We start from the raw sequence: 23,711 nt of genomic DNA, 5'->3' as shown, positions 1-23,711 counted from the left end.
GCTTCAGGACTGACTCTGTAGGCCCCTGATTTTGTCCAACTTGCCTTCCTTCTAAAGCTCTTGTGGATGTCCATTGGCAGGTTGAACTGCCCTGCAATTCCTACAACAGCACCCAAATAACACATTGAGAGACCCCATGTGAGAGCACCACTCATGAGCTCTTTTTCTTCTTACTTCCCTCAAAAGTTGGCTTCTATGCCATGCCTTTTAAAGATATGTGGATATGATACCTGCCTATCTGCAAAAAAACCACCCGTGCATGCATGGACTTCCTGAAGCATGTCTAAATGCTTCAGAAATTGCATATCTGAGCTGGAAAGCAGAACGCATCTACTTAACCTCAGTGTCCTTGGCTTAGATGTAGGAACAAACTAGGCTGAACACCTTAACTAACGTAAACTGTTCTGTCACTGCTGTATCAATGGCCATTGACTGTTGAGTGTAGCATAGCTTAAGTTCTCAGCCGGTGTAATTCCCTGCCTACGGGTAGGAGGTTTTTCCTGAGAAGAAAGACTGCATGACCACAAGTTGTACCAGCTCACCTTTATAGCCTAGAAAAAGGGCTGACTGCATGACTATGTTCTAACTCAGTTAAGAGGGAAAATAGCTGTAGAGTTTGCACAGAATTGTCTTCTCTGTTTCAGAAGGAGCAGCAGACTACAAAGCTCTGGGCAAATGGATGAATGTCAATATCATAACAGCTGTACAACCTAGCACTAGAATCCAAATGTTCTGACTGCTGGATCGCTGTTCAAAGCCCCCCTGCTCTCCTCAGCCAGATTGTCTATGCATGCTGACATTTTTTGACAACATCAGATTAGATGATGTCACTTACGTTAATCCATGATTTCTCTTCTGCTAGCAATCATTGCAATGGAATAGGAGGCTGGTGATGTGCTCCAGATTGCCAATGAGGTCTGAACCTCCAAGAGAGGTTCATGTGGCAAATCATTAAAGAACAAGTATCTTACTAGAAAGGGAATTCATTAAGGAGTGCCCTGTAGGGATGTGAGGTGTGGGGCTAACTCAATGGATATGGAACTGCTTTCAGGACTAATGAAATCTTCTGTTCAGTTGTGATGGGAAGCTCATCCCAAATATTTTAACAAATCTACTCATTTGTTACATGAAAGCATCATGTGTAGATTTTTGGCAAGTATTTTAGAATACCTTCCCTGAAAAAAAAGAGCTTTTTTTCATTTTGGGGGGGGGGGGAAATCTTGCATTCCTGTATCTTGCATTCCTGTATCTTGCAACATTTTTACTGTTAGAAAATGCCACATGCAACTAATATTTAATAGAATTCAGACTCTGTTCTATGGGAAATTCTGACACATAAACTTCCCAACAAGACAGATTGCTGTGATCACCTCTACTTGTTTGTGTTGTCCATGCCAGTAGGATTATAGTTGGACTGCCTAATTTTCTATGTTTGTCGTCCTACATGTAGTCTCTTCTCTTGGATTGTAAACCATTTGGAACAGGTATTGCTCTTCCTAAGAGATATGCAGTACCTTGCATAGTGGGCTTGAGGGATTACCCAACTGTAAATGATGTTTTGGAGGTGCTGCATATTGTTCTGAGAAGACTGCTCACTATTTTGAGTTTTCTGATAGGAAAGCAGTGGGAGAACCATCTTTCTGACGTCTTTTTTTCCTCAAATGAACTGTTTTCTGGTGTATTCTGTACTCTAATGAAGATCACTAACTTGGTTTTAGGCTAACATTGACCACACAAGGCCAGGAAAAGAACAGATGCCTTTGATAAGAAGACGGGGGAAGGGAAAAAGATTCACCTTAGCTTAGAGGGAAGATGTTGCATGGCTGGAGTAGGAGACACTTCTTGGCAACACCAGGACATGGATTTCTCTTGGTTTTACTACCAAGATTTAACAGTAGCCTTTTTATTTGATGTCTTGTATTCACTACACCTAAAGGGGCAAACTGCAACAGTTCAAATTTCAGCTGGGCCTTCTGAAAACACCACAAAGTTGCTGTAGTTGACACATGAGTCCAGGAACGGAAGACTGTAAGGACACCATCCCCATCAGATGAGGCTCCTTTTCTGAAGAAATGTATTCTGTCCCTAAAGGAGAAGCCAGATATGTAGCTAAACTTTTAGCTGCCATCATTACACATTAAACAACTGTAGCCTGTAACTCAATTGTTTTTCCGCAACTCAAATATGTGTATCTGTATAAATGTATGTGTTGCAAGAAAATGCATTTGCAACTTCTTAATGGCCTACACAAATTCACACAAACTTGCTAGCAAATAACAAAATCTGAATATAAATTAATAGCAGTAGATACTACAGACCCAGCCGTAATCTGATAAGGTCTTTTGCTCTGAATAGTGCTGTGCTTGGTGGCTGACAAAGGCTATGTACTGAACTGCCCCAGGTTTTTTCTGCTTCAAGAGCAAGTCAGATTTTAAAGAAGCAGAATGACCCTTTTCCATTCCCTCTGGAAATTTGTGTCTCACACAGTGACCTCCTCTTCCTGTGTGAACAAAAAAAGGGACCTAAATGCTATTTCTGCATCCACTTGATGTGCAGGGCTGTAAGAAATTTGCCTGGTGCTTTAGCATAAAGATACTATTTTGAATTTGGGCATAACTGCAGAGACATTAACTGGAACAAAATGTTAGACAAGACAGTAACTGTGATGTGTTTGAACACTGTTACCTTATTTGATAAAGCACAAGCAGTACAATTTAAGTATCCAAATGCTTCAGGCAATTTGTATTGCTCCTTTTGTTGCATCCTGGATCTAACTGTAATGTAAGTAAATCCCTTTGCAATAAAAAGTATAACCGATCATAATATAAAATACAAAATGTGTTTGGAAGAAAATTTCCTTGAAAAGCCCAAGTGTTACCATTGGGGAAATTGGAGACTTTATCACCACTCTGAAAAGACTTGCCTTCCCTCCCATGTGTAGCAAGTCCTGTACACTCACAGTGCATTAACGGAATGCTAGCTAAGGCGGTCCTTTGATTCCAGTAAAGAGGCTTTTAGCAGTAAAACAGTTGCTATGGCATTTAAAGATATGTCATTTTTCAGATGTCTTTTAGTATCTTTAATCTGGATTTAGAATTAGAATAAATACTCTTTTGAGAGGGCTGGGGTGGTGGTGGCGGCGTCTGCCTCAGATCCCCACAGGGCGTATTGTAGGTGTGTTTCGTCTACAGGTAGGCCTGCCTTCCTCCCTTGTCTCAGGTTGCCTGCTCTGCTTTGGGTCACGTTTGAAGCAGAGAGAAGCAATACAGCTGACCAGACAATGTGAGAAAGATGAAGTCATGAGTCTCAAATCCCCACCCTGATTATGTATTCATAAATCATACTAAAAATCAGAGGAAAAAGTAGTATTTAAGGCCTGGACTGAAAAGTTAGTGTTTTCCTTCTTTGCAATAACTAAATTGATCTGAACCCACACTTTAGCTAGGAAGAGCAATGAGAGTGTTCTGTGTTATAGTTAGCAATAGCCTGAGCAGCTATGAAAGATGCAGAGTGGCTTTTTGTGAGAGGGGTATGACAGGTGGTCTGACAATATTTTATATTGCTTTTTCTTCTGCTGCCATTTACCTGGAACATGTCATTCCCTTTCCAAGCACTCCTGACAAATCCATATTTTTCACTACAGGCATTTAAGAAATTCCATCATTCAGTGAATGAGAAAACAGTCTTTAAACTGCTGACCTGCCCTATGAAATGACATTATCACAGGAAAATCCTAAAAATGATTCTCCATCTCATTTTCTCTTTTTTTTTTTTCTTTTTTTTTTTTCTTTTTTTTCCCCCACAAGCCTGCTACTTGTTCTGCACTCCTTGGGTACATCTGTTGGTCTACTTTGCAAGTCCTTCATGCAAGAAACACATTACTTGTTATCCATTCTGTCTTTCAGTGGAGACAGCTACCTGGTCTGGTGCAGAGGATCTGAGGGGAAGGGTCAGTATAGTGTAAGCTCCCAGCTGAAACAGCACTCTCCTCCTTCACTGCTTCTCTCTGTCTCTTGACACCAGACCTGGCCCTCTCTAGCTCCCTTCCCTCAAGTTATCCTCAGAAATTCTTCTCCGAAGCACTCGAAAAAAGTGTAGTCTATCCTCTAGGAGACTCTGGGATTGTATGGTGGCCTCCTAGCCCTGCTTGTAGGCCTGCAAGCTTCAGCCTGACATCATTTGAGGTGCTATTGGAACCTATTGGAACTAACACACCTGGTAGTTACTCTCAGCCTCTCCTCCTCTTTTCCCCTGGCACAGCGTCTGAACCACTTGTTCTTTGTGGGTTGAGATGAGAGCCTTGGCTTCCCTTCCGCACACCAGTCATCAGCTTTGCCCCTTCCCAAAGGTGGGAGGCTGAGGCGGTTGGGATGATCCTGCTTGCCAGTTCCTTCTTGACAGTGGCTGAATCTCTCCTTTCAGCCAAGTCTAGAGGGGTGAAGGAGGAAGAGATAGGGAGAGGAGGAAGAGAGCCAGTTCCTAGCCAAGCGCAGCAACAGCAGGGAAGAACGACTGCTGAGCATGAAGCAAGCTAATGCCTTATGTCTGTAGGGCTAAATCATGCAAGCAATAAAGTTTCATTTCATATCTCTCTGTGGTTACAAGACTAACCACTGTGTCTTGGCTCCAGCCACTCAACATGGGGTCAGTGCTTGTAAAATTTAACGCCCTCCAGAGATTAAGATGGCTGATTTCAGGAGATGTTGGGCTCTAGTGTTTTTACTCCTCCCTGTTTAAAAACAAAAGAGTGAAAACAGCAACAAAAATCAAACAAGAAACTGTTCTTTGAGCTGTGAAGCTAATGAATTTTGTGTTCCATACCCAAATGGCTCCCCTCTCCACAAAAACCTTAGCACTGGACTCTTTCTCCTGTGGTATGTCCAGGAGCCCAATTACCAACTGTCATGTGGAAGGTCACTGGGCACATGGCACCTCAAGAACAAGAATTACATTTTTTGTTCTTACAGCTTTCCTTCAGTGATGAAGTTCATACAGATCTTCTCTCCTCCGCCCAGCCAATTTCACATTACTTGTACAACCTTAATATCTTTAAGACCGTTATCTTATTAAAATCAGCCCATGGATTCAAAGGGTGCAGACTAGTTGGTAGCGTGATCATGTAGGCTTTGGTTTCTTTAGGATACCAGGTTATGGATTACAGATGACATTTGGCCACAGGATTATGTTTCTGACCCATGGTACTGATTGCTCTGGTGATTTGTGTTTAGGAGTCTAATGAACTTTGGTGAAGTTTTCAAGTCCCAGTTCTGTGGTCTTCTGTGCAAAAGAAACGTGGCTGATGTACAAAGCTAGGTCTGGGTGTTGGAGGGGCGGGCAGTTCCCTGGTGGAGACAGGTAAGGCGTTGGGGTTCCCGTTTGGACTTGGGTCCTGCTCTGTCATTATTTATATTTCTGACTGTCTGCAACCAGGAAGCAGAGGAAATCCCATATGAATGTCTTACAGGCTTTCCAGACAAGTTTTGCATGCCTAATAAGACCAGATAGTTTAGACTAGGATTTTCTTGCTGTTGTTTAAAATTGATCCATGGTCTTTGCTACTAATCCAAACAGAACTTCAGCTTTGGATCGTTAGTGTCTTTCATCATTGCTAGTAATAATCAGCTAATTACATTATGTTAATGCCATGACTTCTCAAGGCCGATTTAAACTTTGCTGGTCAATGTGAAGCTACTGTTTATTTCTTGTTATATTGTATTTTTCACATCTTTGTTCTCAAACTTCTGATAGATCAAAGTGAAAGCTTGTGATACCTGAGAGCTATCCACAGGAGATCATACACTCAAAAAAATTATTTTTTACTATCACATTTCTCTCCCTGGTGTGTTTATAATCCAAAAGTAATACAGAAACCTCAATGACACCAGTGAAGCTGGCATTGAGGGAATGTGCTTTGGATTAAGACTACATAAGCATGTTCAAATCCATCTTGAAAAGGCCTGTAGTCAGTACAGTCCCCTCAAGACCAAAATTGATTTCAGAGGAGATCTAGGCCATTTTTGCCAAAACATAAGGCAGATAAGTGGGATTAGGGTTTCCCAGCTACAGGAATAACTTTTAGGGTCTAAACAACGATAAATTTAGCATGAACAGGAATGGCAGAAAATTCATGAAGTACAGTTTCCGCCCACAAGTTTTTCTGTGATTGCTGGATGAGCCTCTTGAATTTCCAGACCCATGGACCAAGCAGTCACCCTTGATTTTTGGCATTATCTTTAGAGTTGGCCCTGTGGGAAATCAACTTTTCTGTTTATAAAGCCACAAGCAGGGGGCTAGTTTGCCAGCTAGCACTAACGGCACAACTGCTGAGCTCAACAACCTCTTCACAGGAGTCTGTTCTCTAAATCCAGTTTCACCTGTCTCTGAAAGTATGGGTGTGGTGGCATTAGATTTGAGCTGACCCATCCCAAAAAGAAGGCTCGTTTTCAACTTGGTTCGAAACCCTTACTTGTTGCTGGTCATTTCTTTATCTGAAGTTCAATACCAGCAGGCCAGTCACTGCTTTTCTAGCTCAGCTTTCTGGCTACAAGTGGTATAAACAAAAGTACAGAAGTGATACTAGAAATGCTACTTACCAACTGCTGCTAGACTAGAACTAAAAGCAATGAAAACACTGAGAGGCAAAACATAGATCTAAAATATAATGCTTCTATTTCTGTCTGACCCACTGCATATTCTTCAGAAAATAAGTTAATTTCTCTCTGATTCTCTCTCTCTGTATTTAAATAATAATGGCATTTGTTTATTCCCACTAGCAAAGTTGTAGAGACCTTATATTGGGTCTGGCTGAGGTGGAGTTCATTTTCCCCATAGCAGACCTCACAGTGCTGTGCTCTGTATTGGTAGCTAGAAGGGTGTTGATAACACACCAGTGTTTTGGCTACTGTTGAGCAGTGCTCGCACAGCATCAAGGCTGTCTCTCCAACGTTCTCCCCTCACCAGTAGGCTGGGGGTGGTCAAGATCTTGTGAGGGGACATAATCAGAACAGCTGACCCAAACTGACCAAAGGGATATTCCATACCACATGACGTCTGCTCAGCAATAAAAGCTAAGAAAAAGGAGGAGAAGTGGGGGGCATTCGTTATTACGACGTTTGTCTTCCGGAGCAACTGCTACGTGTACTGAAGCCCTACTTCCCAGGAAGTGGCTGGACATTGCCTGCTGATGGGAAGTAGAGAATAAATCTTTTGTTTTCCTTTGCTTCTGCATGCGGTCTTTGCTTTTGCTTTATTAAACTGCCTTTATCTTGACCCACGAGGTTTTTTTTCCATCTTGTTTTCTTTCCATCTTATTTTCTCCCCCCCCCCCCACTCCTGCTGAGAAGGGGATTGATAGAGCAGCTTGGTGGGCACCTGGCATCCAGCCAAAGTCAACCCACCACAGACCTGTAGCAGAATGTAGAAGAGTTTTAATTACTGCTCTTCTGCTAAAAGGCAAAGGAAATAGACTATCTTCTACAAATCTACCAATCTTCTCACTTCTTTACATGTTATTATGGGCTGAATAATGTTTAAATTGTAATGTGTAAGTAAAGAAGTTGAGTATTAGGTTTTCTTCTCATATCCACAGATAACACTTAAAAATAACCTAACTTCAAATGTCTTATCGATGAACTTGCAAGAAAAGAAAAAAAGGGGTCATGGGACAAGAAAAATGATAGAATTGAAATCAGTAGTCTCTCACCTCTTATTTCAGTAGCTGCTGTGCCATTTGACCATGCTGTCCACTTATTCCTGTGTTTGCCAATTTCCTGGACTTTGCATATATAATGTCCTTGATCTGTTTGCTGGAGGCTTAGAATAAGAAATTTGTACATAGTTCCATGTTTCTCTTTAAGAAGATGAAGTCTTTGCTTGTGGAAATGATGAGTATAATTCCCATAATACTGGACAGACCCAAACTTTGTCATTTTGATCATCAGATACTCCTGGGTAGGTGATGCAGCAAAGACCCACCGCACAGCCAGCAAATTGTCTGTCTTTCTCTTTTGAGAAATGTGGCAGTAAAGGGTAGCATTATCTCCCTCGGAGTATCGCACTGTTGGTCCCGGAGAGACTGTCACATTTAAAGCCTCACAAACATCTGCAAAGGAAAGAAAAGATGGTGAGAATCCTCCATACTGGCACAACAGCCCCGTAATCTGTCACAGTGTGCAGGTCCACAGCAGGTAAACTGATGGCATCCGTTCAGTGTGCAGCAATTTAATGAGCTTTTAGAACCTGACATCTTCTGTCTCTCTGTGAATGTTGAAGATGGTATGAGGCCCTCCTTCAGCGAGTCTGCTCTAGTATTCTTGCTGTCACTAATTAATAAGATAGGGCTGAAGTGGACACCTTGCTGCTGATAGGCCCAACATCACATAATCTTTCGTCAGTCTGAACAAGCGTAAATCTGAAACTAGCTTGGAGCAAGAGCCAAGAATGACTTTTGGAAAGCTGTTCCACGACCAGCTCTTCCAACAACTTGCATCCTTCTTAGGATTTCCAGGCTAAATTGTTTCAATAGCCAGTTTATGCCCGTTTGTTAGTGCTTGCTCCCTGACTCCATATAGAAAGCAATTATCCAGTGTCTCAGCCTTTGCTTTGTTGATCTAAAGAAGCCAAGCTCTGTTAGTCTCCTCCAGTAAAGTAGTGTCTTCACTTCCCTATTCACCTTAGTAGCCCTTCTCTGCATTGGTTCCAGTTTAAATTTTGGTTTTGATTGTAATTATTTTAATTTTTTTTAATGTGGGTGACTGGAATTATAGACAGTGTCTGGAAAGAAGCTCTCCAGTGTCCTGTGAAATAGTCACGGTACTTCCCAGATTTGACTGGGATATACCTTGCCTGGTATATCCCAGAATTATGTTGGCCTTTTTCATGATATTTTCACATGTGATTATATGTCAGTTTATAATTAAATAATATACTTGGGTATTTTCCCTTCTTTGTCATTTGCAGTTCAGTTCCTAGTGTATCAAAGAAATTCTTACTAATCCCCAAGTGCATGACTTTGCTTTACTAAGTTCTGCTCCAGTTTTGTTACTTGGTCCTCAGTTTTTCCTACATGCTATCCCAATCTTATGCTAACTTGATAAGGTCACATAATTTCAATATGCATGCTTCTGTCTACTTCTTTTAGACATCATTTGTGCAAACTTTACATGATACTGTTCCCTAGATGATCACTGAAAGACTACTAACCTCCCTGTATGCCTGTAACTAGCTCCTCACTTTACAGTTCCCCATGTCCTCTGTTTTAAGTAATATTCTCCTTGCCATAATCAAATGGTCATCTCAAGCCTGGGTTCAATCTGTCAGATTAGTCCTTCTGACTACAAATTCAAATTAATCTGACAGTATTTGCATGACAAAATGTGACATGAGATTATATTGGGACAAATGATTATTCCATTATTCCATTCATTCCTGACTCTTGTTTTTCTGTTCTTCATCATGAACCTAGCTTAGACCAGTTGTTTGTCTCTCTGCTTTACTTCTAACAACAGTCAGTATAGGTGAAGGTTGAAGAAGTCCACAGCTGTTCATGAGAGGACGATTTTTCTTTCCTGACCTGACTGATTTATGCTGGACTGATTTTCTGAGGCATGGGAATCAACACTCATTTTATTTCCTTCCTAATGTACATTAAGAATGTTCTTATTAGTTATATCAGAGACTGATCTATTTTTGACCAATGGTATATTGTGGCTATGCGTTCCTTAAATGACTTGTAATATGTAATCTCTGGCCTGATGGCATCCACTAGACAGAGAACCATATTTCAACAGTAAGCAAGCACTCCCTGCAATGTACTCTGCAAAGCATGAAATGTCCTCTAAAATGTGAATATTAAGCTTCCTGTTATGTGAATATACTGTACTCAAATACTAATGAGAATTGCAACTCTGGGAGAATGATTTTTTCATTTCTGGATACTTTTCTAGCACATCAGCTAGGAACATTTTAACAAAGGGGATGAGCGTTTTGGCAGAGACTCTTGTCTGACATCAGCTCCTGAAACACAAACATATATTTATCTTCAAAATAAGCAAGTAAAGTATTTCCATTCTATCTCTGAAGGAGTATTGCAGGCAGAGACACTGGTTTTATGGCCCCAGTGAAGCCGTGAAATGGAGTGGTGAATTGTGTATCACCTTACCTAAAGTAAATCCACTAAATTAAAGAAGTTACATTGCAGCTGTTTGAGAAGAACCCTCTGAAAACTAATAGTATAATAAATATTTTGGGTCATTTCAACAGAAAGCTCTACTGAACGGTCTATTTTTTCCAAGTAGACATTATTTTTTCTTTATGAGGGAGAAAATAAGTTGTATAAAGAAAGGGTTTTTTTTTTATTTCTTTAAGAAACTACAGCTAAGCATGGCCTAGATTATTGATATAATTTCTGTGCATGATGTTTGTGTGTGGAATTCATGTAAGTGCCAAAGCAAGAGATGATTTTGGATTGTAGAAAGCACACAAGTAGAACAGGATGTTGAAATTTAAAATTAAGGCTGAATACCACCAAAAGCTTTCCAGGCATGAAACTTCAGTTATTACTTGCTGGAGTTACCTGACCTTGGTGCTTTACAGGCAGATGTGAAGATAAAATGGCTGCCTCTGCCATCAAAATAAGATTAAGAAGGTTGTACTGCTCAGTAAATAAGGAATAAGTTTAAGAATTTCAACACTTTTTGGGGTTCTCATAATTACTTAGGCTATAAATGTTTAATAAATCATTTATAAAAATGTGGTTTGGGTAAATGAAAAACACAAACTTTTTCTACTGAAATTATGAACATGTCGTGAAAACTGTAAAGAAAAACAATTACGTCATTTTCCTGACATGTGAACTTCTTGTTTGGAAAAGCTGGCTAGGATTAATTGTAGAATAGAGTCCCAAAATAAAAGGCAAAAGAATCATTGCTTAATTCAAAACTAGGCAGAACATAGTGCCAAAAAGTACCCAAGAGAAAATACAGAGGAACTCGGATATGGTGATGATGGAAGCCTCTGCAAGAAGATAAAGAAGCATTGTACATGGAGTCTCTGATCCCTTTCTAGCTGTTTACACTCATACAAACACTGGCATTTTATACCTAAGGCTTCTACTTTTCCTCTGGGGACGTGCCTTTACATAAGGAAATATCAAATTTTTCATCCTTCATGTTGTCTCACCAGTGGAAACCCATCTCCTTATCTTCCTTCTGGGGCTCCTATTGGTGTGGCTGTACAAGTGCAGCAATGGGCAGAGTTTTCGAAATTTCCTGATGCTTTTACCGTGATCTCACCTCATCTTATGTTGAACAGGGTCAGGTGATGCCTTAAAAACAGAAAAACGGTGTCCATTTGACTTTATCCTCCCACTGCCATTGGAGCAGGAACAGTGGTGGATTTTGGAGGAAAAAGGTCATTTACCTCTTATGTGGAAAGGAAAAGCATCATTCAGGGCTCCCAGACACTAGTGGAAATGTTCCTCCTGTCTTTAGCAGGCACTGGATCAGCCCCAACATGAGGTTTACCCTTGTAATGGGCTCCTTGCCAAGACAGGAGACTCCTCCACAACTTGAGAGCAGGCTTGTGTGCCAACACAGCACTGAATTTCTAGACTTCAGATTGCTGCTTCAAGTGAGGAATCACTGTTTTTCTTCTCCTGCCTTCCCAGTATGGCATGATGAGCTGCTCAGGTGGAGCTCACCACAAGAGTTTTAGTCTTGCTTCTGCTTGGAAAGGGAAACTATTTATAGAGAAGGGGAGGAAAGTGAGTCAAAGACTTGAGGATTCCTTTGCAGTGTGCTTAATCATCAAACACTTCTCTCCTATTTGCAACCAGCTCACTTAATTGCCCCATCCTGATGTTTTAGCTGTTTGTTGCTTTGGTACCCTGAACCTGCATATCTCCCTAGCCTGTTGGGAGTCAGGGAAGGTTACTGCTAACTAAACTCTATTTTGAAAAATCCTATTTTGAAAATAGTCCACTTCTGCTTACACCAGTTCAATTCCAAGTATTAGCTAGGTTTGGACTTTGTTGTCTGCCATATTACATAGCAAAACACTTTCATGGCACTGTCGGGAGTAGCAAATTATACTTTTAGCAGCCAGAAACCTGTCTATGCCAGGGCTGTCCCCTCTGTCTGTGCTGGAACAGCAGCAAAGGACCAGTCACTGCGGGGTCCTTACGTTTGGTGAGCAGTTTCAGTGTGGCTGTGTTTTTGCAGAAGAACCCCAGCTACTTCAGTGGAGATACTCACACGTAGAGTTGCTCCTGTGCATTACTGCTCACAATCCAGGTTTAGTGTTATGTATAGGCCCCTCTTCCTTCCTTCATGGAGACTGACAGGCAGAATCTACAACCCACCTTCAGGGCTGAGAGGACTTTTTTCCTCAGCCCCTGCTGATAGCTAAGGGACTAGAGAGGCATGCCATCAGGGTAGTTACCTTCTGATCTCAGATTTGCCCAACCAGAAGCATATGGGATGGCTTTTATCTGTGTTGTAGTTTGTTCTGTGAAACGGAACTACTACTGTCAAAGCCTGCTTTATTTTGACTTCTCTCTAATTAAAAAGTAAGAAGAGCAGATGAGCCAGAAAGAAGCAAAGCTCTTTAAATGAAAATAATTAGGAGCTGGCTACCAAGATCACCAAAAGCAACCAGCTGTTTTCAGTTGAATGGATCTGTCTGCAAGTTTCATAAGTCAGAGGCTCCTTCTCGGAGAAAGCTTCTGCATTGACTAAAGATGGACTCGCAGCAAACCTCTGCCTCCACCATCTCCTGCCCTTTTGAGGTGAAGATTCAAATTCAACTCTTTTATTAACCTTGAATGAGTAAGGCTTCCCCACCCCTCTAACCCTCACTGCACCTTGAAGTTCAGATCCGGACTCTGTGTCCATTTTGCAGCTTTAGGACACAACGCTGGCCAATGCACCTTTGATTTTGGAGGCATAAAGGTCTTGAATGGAGAAGGTTTTTTAAAAGTGACCTACAGGTTCCGTTTCCACTGGGTGCCTATGGGATCTAGGAACCTGTGGAAAAAACAATGCCAAATCTCCCCTTGCCTCAGCTTTGCCTGCAGTTCCGCGGTGCAGCTCAACGTTGTCCTGCCTGGCACAGAAGGTGGCGGAGGACACATTTCCATAAACTTCTACACTGGAAGGGTTTTCTTTTTTAAAAACACAGTTGCGGCTCAGGTCGCTGTGCAGAAACGCTGGTGCCGGGAGCCCGGAAAGGCGGCGGCAGAGCGGGGTGAGGGACCACCCCGGGGCGGGGGGCGGCGGGGGAGGACTCGGCCGGCCGCAGGGGAGCGGGGCGGCGGGGTCGCCAGCTCCCGGCGGCGCTGCCGGCCTTCCCCGGGCGGCGGCCCCCCTAACCTCTCGCTAAGCCCCCTCTCCCGGTGCCCGAGCGCCGGGCGCTGCCGCGGCTCGGGGCCGCTGCCCCAGCCCCTTCCGCGGTGCCGACGGCGCGGGGGGACGGGGACCCCGGACCCGGCTCCGCGGCGCGAAGGGGCGGGCGGCAGCCCGAGGCGGAGCCCGGGGTCCCGCAGGCGGCCGAGGGGGGCTGCCCGGTCCCGGCCGGGAGGGGGCTGCGGGGGCTGGGCGCCGGCCGCTGCGCGCCCGCGGTGCCGCTTACCTGGGGCCGGGGCCGTGGCCAGCAGGGCGGCCAGCGCCGTGGCCAGGAGGCGCATGGCCCGCGGGGCGCCGGGTCCCGTCCCTTCCCTCTCTGCCGAGCTGCGTCCCTCCTCTCCTCCCCGGCCTCTCGCCTCCTCCCCGCCCGGTCCTCCCTTCTCCCCTTGCCTTTCATCTCCTCCCCTTTCTCCTCCTTTTTTTCCGCTTTCTTCCTTCCCTCCCTACTTCTCTGCTCTCCCCACCGTGCTGCCCCCTATTCAACTCTCCTCCTCTTTTTCTCGCCTTCCTTTTCTCCCCACCGAGCTCAGGCCTGTGGAGTGGCACTAGGGCTGCTCCATCTGTAGTCTCTGTGATCCCCCCTGTGCACACACCCCCTGCCCAAAGGGCACGGATCTGTGCAGATGGGAAGTGGGAAGCTCCCCTCTCTGAGCACAGAAACCCTCTTTGCAAGCAGGTGAGACAGCCTGGCAGATAGGGTTTGTGGGGCAGGGTGGTGGGGCAGGGAAGGCTGTGTTATGCATCCTCTTTGCTTTCCTGGAGGTGTTTGAAATTTTGCAGGCCCTCATGCCCATTCCCCTCATCCCGCTCCTTAGCTGGAACAGGACCACGATTTCCAGGCAGTTCTAGTTAATGGCTGTCTCCCTTTCCATGGGCTCTGTTGGCGGCAGCATGAGGACAAGGAGGTCTGGCAGGCAGGAGTGGCCCTTCAGCTGGCATGGGGATGGATGCTGTAGGCTGTTTGGACACCTGTGCTAGGACATTACAGACGGTGCTCTGGTGTTGGGAGGATTTTGCGCTCTGCTGTGGCAGAACAACTACTGACCACTGACATTTACCCTCTCTCTAAAAAGGTCCTAAATTAATTGATATAGCAGCTTAAGGTGCATCACCCCAAGGTTACTGTGCTTGTTTTCTCAAATGGTACTAGGCCAGAAAGGACAAGGGAAGTTGGCACCTGGCAGTCTACTCCTGCCCTCCCCCTTTGCTGCTTTTGAAAGTATTTATCATTTGAAAGCCCGCAAATCTCCAGAGACATGGGCTTAATCCTTCTACCAGCAGGTATGATGGGTTATACTGATTTTAATATTCACGTTGCGTGAAGTGTGGATGATACAAACACTTTGGCATTCCTCCTTCCCTGCATAGGGCAATTAGTACCGATTTAGCTACTCCACCCCTCTCCTAGTAATCACTTAGGCAGGATAATACATGTCTGCTTTTAAGCATCACAGAAAATTTAGCATGTGCTTCATCTGATCCTTATGAAACTGAACACTGCCTTTAATATCGTGCAATTTGTTTACTTCAGGGACAGACTTTTGTGTCCGTACAGCAAACAGTCCTCACAAGCGAATGACAGGTCTGAATTATGCACAGAACAATCAGCAGACCTGAGGAAACAGGGAGTTGTTAAAAGTTGTACTGCCTGAGGAGCTAATTAAGATTTGTAGATTCGAGTCTACTCTTTTAATATAGCAAAGGGAAATCCTATCAGAGATAAGCTAATTCAAAAGGAAACAGACAAATTCACAAAAAACTGTACCCGCAATTATTTAATTTGCTGGTCCTGATGGAAGCGCCATCTCAGGAAGTCCTTGGACTGCTGATTGAGAGGGAAACCAGGGATGACTGATTTTGCATACTCTTCCAAAGCATTTGCTGCTTGCCATTGTTGGAGAAAAGATATTAGGCTGGATGGACATTTTAGACCTTCTCATATAATTCTGCTAGGCTCAGTCATGCCTCACTCCACGTCTCTCATAAATTCCTTCAGTCTACTAATCTTTTAATGGTGGTATCGTGGTTTAACCCCAGTCAGCAGCCAAGCACCACACAGCTGCTCCCTCACTCCCCATCCCCCGTCCCCCCCCACTCCCGGTGGGATGGGGAGGAGAATCGGGAAAGAAGGCAGAACTCGTGGGTTGAGATAAGAACAGTTTAATAACTAAAGTAAAATATAATACTAAAAATAATAATAATGAAATATAATAATAATAATAATAATGAAAATGAATATAACAAAAAAAAAGGAGGGGGGGAAGGGAAAAAAAAACCCAGTGATGCACAATGCAATTGCTCACCACCCGCTGACCGATGCTAGAGTCACGATCTGCACCTCCCGGCCAACTCCCCCCCGTTTATATACTGGGCATGACGTTCCATGGTATGGAATAGCCCTTTGGCTAGTTGGGGTCAGCTGCCCTGGCTATGCTCCCTCCCAGCTTCTTGCACACCTGCTTGCTGGCAGAGCATGGGAAACTGAAAAGTCCTTGGCTTAAGATAAGCGCTACTTAGCAACAACTAAAACATCAGAGTGTTACCAACATCATTCTGACACTAAATCCAAAACCCAGCACTGTATCAGCTACTAAGAAGAGAGTTAACTCTGTCACAGCTGAAACCAGGACAGGTGTGTACAAAAGACTGATGTAAAGATATCAATAAAGACTGCGTAAGCTCTCATGTGAGTGCCTGGACCCTACAGAGCTTAAAGATGCAGTATGAGATTCAGTATCAATGTTTGTCATTGTTTATCCACCATCCCAGGTACTGATGGCACTAACAGTTCCTTTAATTGCATCAAGAACCCTAATGAGCTTTGGGACAGAGCTAGATTGATCAATTGGTGAGAAGGCTCCATATGATGTATTTGCCTGTGATAGAAGATAGATAGAAGAAGAAGAGTCAGAGGCACGTCTGGGCTTCTCCAGTCTCATGTGCCTGCTAGTTTACTGGAAACATATTCTTTCTGTTTTGCAGCTTGTGATCTCTGTACTTTTTACAGTTCCCTGTGTGTTGTGGGTTCTCTTTTGTGTAGAATTATTTAGTTCATTTCTTCCCCACTGAAAGATCTTCGTTAACATAAGAACATGAAAAGTGCTCCTTATTCTTAAAGGGACATTTCTTTTAAATTTCAGAATGTACTTTTAAAAGTGGTTTAGGCTGAAAGTCTTTTATACTTGTCATTGCATAAATAAGCTCAGGTGATGCTGCCCTTTTCGGTTTTTTTCCACGGGAGAGCTTTTCTTTGCACAGCTAGGAACAGGAGCCATAAGCTTCTATGCATCGGTCTCTCTCTTGCCACTAACATACCACCAGCAGCATTCGTTAGGCAACCCAGCACCCAACATACTTAAATAAATCTACATTTTGCCAGTCTCTTGGGATATACTCATGGGCCAGACAGCACTAGTCAGGCTAGTGAGCTGTGGAGAAACATAGACTGCTGACCTCCCATCTTCTCAGATTTGCTGCTGACTTGTTGGATGATTTTACGCAAATCGGTTCCAACTTCTGGGCTGCAGCTGGGTGATCTGTAACCTTCCTTTGTGCCTGGATTGGAAGGGTTTGCTAATGAAACTGGGGCAACCTGCATGAAAGGTTGCAATTATGTGGTTTGCATTATTTCACTGTTAAAATCTTTCATCCCTTCAACCCATTTGTAGCAGCTAAGATCTTTCTGCTTTTGTAAAACGTTTATTCAACTTGGTGATGCCTCTTACCTGATGCCATCACAGTTTACCCATGCACCAAAAATCCCAGAGGCCAAATGAACATGCAGTACAATTCCCTTTTTCACCCACAGGCCAGGCACACAGCTCTGTAAGCCAGTGCACCTCCCTTAGCTTCTCTGGAAGTGTGCTGACGCAGGCGAGCGGAGCCTCTGACCCGCAGGATATGGCTTTCTCAGCTTTGGCAGCACCTACATGGCCTCGTTTCCTGCCGGAACGGGTCTGCTCTGACGAGGAAAGTGCCTACTCAGCACTCTGGTGCAGCTGACACAGCTCAGACTGCCTGTTTGCACAGAGCTCGGAGCCCCTCGCTCCCTGGGGGCAGTGTTATTGAAATCATCAGCCTCTGTCACTCTGGGTGAGATCTGCTGTGCAAATCCCCTTGGCCTCTCTGCAAGGTCACATCTATCAGGAGAGGTAACCACAGCCTCTTGGCTTTCGCTGTCCCGTCCTCCCTCCCTGGCTGCTATTCTTAACCTGCCTTCTTCTATTGAAAGGTCTTACTAGCGTCCCCAAATCTGTCTCCAAAAACTCCTGTAGGATTCCTGTGAGCAGAATTGTGGCTTGCCCTTGCAGCAATATTGCAGTGCAGCAGCGGGATAAGTAGCATCCACTGCAACTCACACAGGGCTGCTTTGGCTGTGCTCTAGCACTGGGAAAAATGTCTCCACGAGGCTGCAACTCTCACTGTGTGTAGATGGACTGGGGTGGGCTGATCGCTTGCTTTCATACCTGATACGTTGTTAAGAAGAGTTATGCTTCTTCTCAGTGATGTATGGGAGTTTGCTACCCACCTGCAGCAATAAACTGCCTCTCTGAACTTCTCTTCTTTACCTGGACTGATCAGGGCAGCTACAGTTTATCACCCTCCCACACCTCATCCAGGCAGCATGCTTAGACGCTACCTGCCTGCCTGAACCTTATCATGGAGACATGGGTTATGGCCAGGTCTTCTCTAGAATCCAGCAGCTGGTAGCTCCCATGGCCCAAGGAATCCTAATTACAAATGAATGTTCAGTGATTAGAGATGGATAAAATCCAAACTGATTCAGTGTTGCCAAGCATGGAGGGAGTTTGGATCTGTATCCAAACTTTCCCATCCCTTTAATGGGCCAAATTAACTTTGAACTGAACAACATGGCTTAGGATTAAAAACTCTACCCTGGTATTTTTCCATGGCTATTTGTGGACTAATGTGTGGGAAATACTGTTTTGTGGATCCAGTTCCACGTCAATGGGAAAGACCCTACATAAGAGCTTCCAAAATATAAGCATCATGCTTTTTAGGTCTCTGAATGTCATGCAATGTTTACACTATGTTTGGGGCTTTGATGCTAGTTTACTTGTTGCCATTTATTTCTCACTGATTGGCAAGTTGCTAGATAGGGTGATGTTGTTACTGAAGTTTTGCTTTCCCCCAGTGTAAGGTGTCCTTTCTCCATTCTCTTTTCCTTTTTCTTTCAGGGTTATGAGCGATACTGATGTATCTGGGTAGGATCTGGTGTTTTGTGTGGTGCAGCCATACTTTCCTGGATAGGTGAAATCCTTATTGATGCTGTAACGTATTTTTCCATTTTCTCTTTCTTCAAATGAGAGCACATTTTTTTAGTTCAGGAAACTTGCATTTGTTACTACTTTTATGATTATGTTTAGGACTGCATAAAAGCACAGGGGATTTATTATGTTTTTCTTAGCTCTTGCTTCAAGTTTGATCTTTCCAATTTGCAGGGCACTGCTAATCCTGAAAAAATGAGATTTGTGGATGTTTTGCAAGAGTGCTTAGAGCCTCTGTCATGTGTACTTTCTGCACCCTTAGGTGTGTGCAAGAGTTGAAACCTGATTAAGTCTTACTGTGCATCATCATGCACAAAGACATAGTCTCAGCTTCATATAGTGGTACATAGCAGTGTCATTTGAGGGCCATTAAAAAGTCCATTGCAGTTCCAGTTCTGTTCTCCAAAGATATAAAATGTCACTTTTAGCTGTCCTTATTTCTGGCAGTAGGTGAGCAAACGTCATGCTAAGATGGATTTCAAAGCCTTTTCAGTGCATTAATATGTTCTGGCTATGCATTCTCATTAGGCGCCCGTCCCAGTTAAAACATTACTGACAGTACTTTGCTCTGAGCTACCCGCTGTGAGCCTGCAGATCCCACTCTGCCCAGCTCAGAGAGAGCATTGACTCCAGAACCACACTGTTGGTGAGAGTTGCCCTGACAATGCGCCATGCTATCCCCTGTTTTGGCTTGCCTGCCTCCCCAAATGAGTGTTGTGGCCAGGTTTGGGGAAGCGCAAGCCTCTCCTGAAGACTGCAGGGACATGATTTATCTGTGAAGTCTCCTGTCTCATGGAATTTGGTCTGTGCTTTCTACACAACCTGTGCTGGCACCATATTTAAAACTTTGTGTCCATAATTTGTCTCCGGATCTTCAGTCTAAGAGACATCCCACTGCCTCTTTGTCAACAGGAGATATAAGAATGACTCTACTGGGAAAGAGCAACGGTCCATCTAGATCAGTGCCCTCTTTCTGACGGTGGCTGATTGATAGCAAATACTTAAAGAATTGTAGTATGGGCAGGGCAAACACACAATACTGTGTTCCCAGGAGATTTTTTCAGCTTCATATGGTTTGCAGCACTTGCTGTCTCAGCAAGACGTTGTGTCTCAGACCCTCACTGATCAGACCCAACCACACTATGTGCTCCTTTGTCACTTTGTTCTGGGCTGAAGAGACAAAAGTTTGCCAGTGTATCCCTCCTGCCTGGTCAGGGTGGCTCTGTGGCTCCCACTGGATGTGGCCCTGATAGGAATAAAGCTTGGTGGTTACAGAGGGAGAACTTTCTGAGGTGAAGCTGATCATGAAAGAATCACTGAACCCACACAGGGACACTCAAACAGCCACTGCTGTCAGCTGGCGCTACATGGCTCACGAAAAGTCACACTACAAAAGCAGTGAACTAATATCAGAAGGTATAGTGTTCTTGTCTAGCATTTGTCTGGTTATGTTTGGATTTATTGTCTTAAGTTTTCAAACATTTCTTCAAAAAATTTTCCAAATTAGCATATTTAGCCTGGATGTGTCTTAAGAATAAAGGCTTCCACATAAATTCCTTGGGCCTACCTGCTTCTGCTCAAGCCAGAAATATTACATGAAATGCTGCCCTTGCCTGCACCTGGTCTTTCTGGTCTGCGCTTACCCAGCCACATGGATTGAGGAGAAAGATGGAGGTAGTGTCCAAGCAGAGAAATGAATGGTTGTGGAATGCAGGGTTTGGATGAAGTTGAATTAAGGTGAAGATGTGGATGAGATATGAAGCAAAACTGTTCAGGTATTGCTCCTAACTGATATTACATGCTTTATTCCTATGCATTAGTTATCCCTACCTGCAGAGCTATGATATGTGTAGAACCTACCATCCCCAGGAAGTCTGTCTGGAAAATTGACTGTGAAGCTCATACAAATTCTGTTATCTAACAAGTGGAAGTAAATTACTATCTGCCCTTTACAAATTGATAACTCACCTTTGGAAAGAGCTGAAGTTCACAGCTGGAAAGCAACTACAAACTTGAAAAAACATATGCACCAACTGGAGAGACCCCAGAGGAGAGCCCAGCAGCAAAGATCACAGCTCTAGAAAACATGGCCTGTGAGGAAACACTGAAAAGCTGGGATTGCTCAGTGAAGCCTGGGAAGCATAATAAATCTCCAGGTATTGTAAGGCTCTTGCAAAGAGAGGGAATAAACAACCATCCATGTCCACTGACAGTAGAATGAGAAACTGCAGATCTAAATTGCAGGAAGCAAGATTAGATATTAGAAAATGCTTTCTAACCATGAGGTTCATTAAGGGCTGGAATAGGGAGGTGAGGGGCCCTCATTATAAGAAGTTTTTAAATATAGATTAGACAAATATTTGTCAGAAATGGTCTAAGTATACCTGGTCAGCTTTTCAGAAGGATGTTGGACTAAATGAGATCTGAAGAGCTCTTCTAGCCTTGTTTTCTTTGATACTGTTTTATGCTCTCTGTATGTTGTCTCCCTTAGTAGAAATACTAAATCCTTGAACACGCCACAGAAAAGACATTTAAGCTCTTCACATCCCAAGGAATAACAGCATTTTGTCTCTGACCTACTTTGTCCTACTCAGACATAGATAGCATCTTGCCCTCTTATCTCCGTTTTCTACCATGTCCCCCAAGACTTTCTTCTGTTTCTGCTTTTTTGAAGTTCAGATGATAAATCCTGTGTCTCTGTGTTTTGCATTTTTTAAAACATTCCAGGCTGGAAACAAAGTACCCGCACACGTACCCACAGCGCAGAGTTTGTTGTCAGAAAAGCAGGGAATCCTTCCCTAACCTCAGGAATGTCCCTGGAAGATGTGCTTGCCTTTTGCTCTGTTGTCAGGAATGGTGTCGCTACACTTTGGCAGCCGCTAACTTTAAAACAGATTCTTTAAACTTAAAAACAGAAGTAAAAACCTACTGTTTCTTAAGGAATTCTTTCAGTAAAGATCTTTACCAGAGACAGTTTAATCAGTAAGCTCCAGTCAAATTTTGTATGCTATATAGTGTTGAGTAGTGGTCGAACTTTGACCTCTGAGCTTCAGGAGGATTTATGGATGAGACAAGTGGTTACGTTTCCTGCTGAGCGGTGAAATAATGAACAAATATCCATCCAAATATCCAGCAGGTCCATGAACTGCTTAAAAAGTTACCTCACTTGTGTTTCTAAGATGATCTCTCTGAAGAATTTTTAGCACAGCTTTAAATGAACAAAATATTTGACTTTCATATCCTTCAAATATTGAATATTTTAGGATAGATTCTCTTTCATGTTGTAGATGAGGATGTATAGTATCTGTCTTTAAGTGAAAAATAGGCTGATACTGTAGCAAGTTAAAGGCATCTCCTTCGCATAGCTGTCAGGTGCCAAATATTGTGTATTCTTCATCTTCTTTCCTTTAAAGGTAAAAATAAGGAGCAAAAGAAATGCTTTATGTGTTCTTTTTTAAAGTACAGAAGTTCAGGTGCCATTTGTTAAATGATTATTTGCAGAGAATACGAGAGAAGCCACATCTTGCATACCATACATACCGTATGCTTGGATGCATCCTTTAACCAAACATAGACATTTTTCTTAGCAGTGTTGTGGCCATGTGGATAAGATGTAGGGTTGCCATATCAGAAAATTAGCTTGTTTTTATTCTGTCTGAAAAGCTACCTTGTATAAACTCTCAAATTTGCACTATGTATTAAAAAAAATCTGATCTTTTTTTCCTGCATTCCTCTCCTTACATGAGAAGGCAATAGACAAAGTTCCTTGTTTATCTCCTAAAGCAGGGACAAGATGACTGCTTCAACGGTGGGCCTTAGAAAAGCACCAAATTATTTGCCCTGTTTGATGGAAGAGGGGAGCTCCTGACCCATTAAAATTAGTGATTTTGATGTGGTGAAGTAGCAGCCAGATCTCTTTTGGCTGTGTCCAGCCTGATTTGCTGGCTCCATGGCTACATGGAACAATAGTCTGTGCAGGGCAGCAGGGACGTGGGCAGAATTACAAGTGAGCATCCATCAAATTCCTCTGTGCAAGTACAAAAAGGGTTTTTCCTCTGCACTTTCTAAATGACAGAAAACCTGCATGAATGATTCTCTATGACTTGGGCAAGACAGCTTTGAACTCAGGATTGTCCTCTGGAAACATGACAAATGATTTTTCTCACCTATGAAGGTATTAAAAGTTTATTGTGTTGATTTTAAGTCAGATGTTGGCAAAGCTCTCTGGGTTTTTTTTTTTTTCAAATGGATGACTAATATTTGCTCAGTTTGAAAAACACCCAACTCCTGGTGGAGAGCCTATGCGTAGAACATTTCTACTCCGATAGTTAAAGTCTGTGAAAAGTTATTAATAATAGGACTGGAGGGTTATGATGGGGATTGCTGATGGAGAGTGCCAATAAGCAGTGGCTGAGTGCAATGGCAGAGGTGGTACGGCAATGTGAACATTAAAATGCAAAATTTTAAAAAGGTCAGATATTAAAAACTTTGGGGAAATTGCCAGCAAAGTTTACAAGAGCAATGCTGAGAGAAGCAGCAGAGCTGACACAAGTCAGCTTATACCGACAGGCCAAGTATCCATGGCTTCATGTCTCTGCTGAATCTCAGTAGTTGCAGCAGGTTGAGGGCTTTTCCTGCGACTTTGGGATTTGTTGGACAGCAGCTAAGAAAGAAGGGTGTCATTTACTGATTTGCCACCATCGTGATTTACTACATCCTTGAGAAGATGGCACATGACTTACACTTCTTATTTTTGGGATCTGGCAGGAGAAAATGGAAAGCGGGTGGGGGGGATGTCAGAGGGTGAAACTTGTAATACTAAGATCAGTGCATCACTTTTCGGTGAAGCACTTCAGGTTCTCCAGAACAATCCTCCCTTGGTCAGGGGAAGGATCACTCCATAGGCATAGTCAATATCTCTCTGTTGCATTTTATGGGTCTGTGGGATTATATATAGAAAAAAATGCTATTACTTGAAGCAGCAGTTTTATCAAAATGTATGTTGTCCACAGCAGAGGTTGAG

At 43.3% G+C, this 23,711-nt stretch overlaps 1 protein-coding gene across 2 annotated transcripts in view; it reads right to left on the bottom strand.

Annotated features, from left to right (window-relative positions):
- The window catches only part of VSTM4 (V-set and transmembrane domain containing 4), a 40,044-nt gene extending 26,363 nt beyond the window's left edge, over positions 1-13,681 (bottom strand). For both annotated transcript variants that reach the window (XM_050899134.1, XM_050899135.1), the window contains exons 1-2: positions 13,627-13,681; positions 7,703-8,101 (exon numbers count right to left, since the gene is read on the bottom strand). In XM_050899134.1, coding sequence (XP_050755091.1) covers positions 7,703-8,101; positions 13,627-13,681 — 454 coding nt within the window. The remainder of the gene's footprint in view (positions 1-7,702; positions 8,102-13,626) is intronic.
- Between the last annotated feature and the right edge of the window lie 10,030 nt (positions 13,682-23,711).

The sequence above is a fragment of the Gymnogyps californianus genome, chromosome 6, assembly GCF_018139145.2.
Source record: "Gymnogyps californianus isolate 813 chromosome 6, ASM1813914v2, whole genome shotgun sequence".
In the NCBI taxonomy this organism is placed as follows: Eukaryota; Metazoa; Chordata; class Aves; order Accipitriformes; family Cathartidae; genus Gymnogyps; species Gymnogyps californianus.
This window is presented reverse-complemented; position numbering and strand designations above follow the sequence as displayed.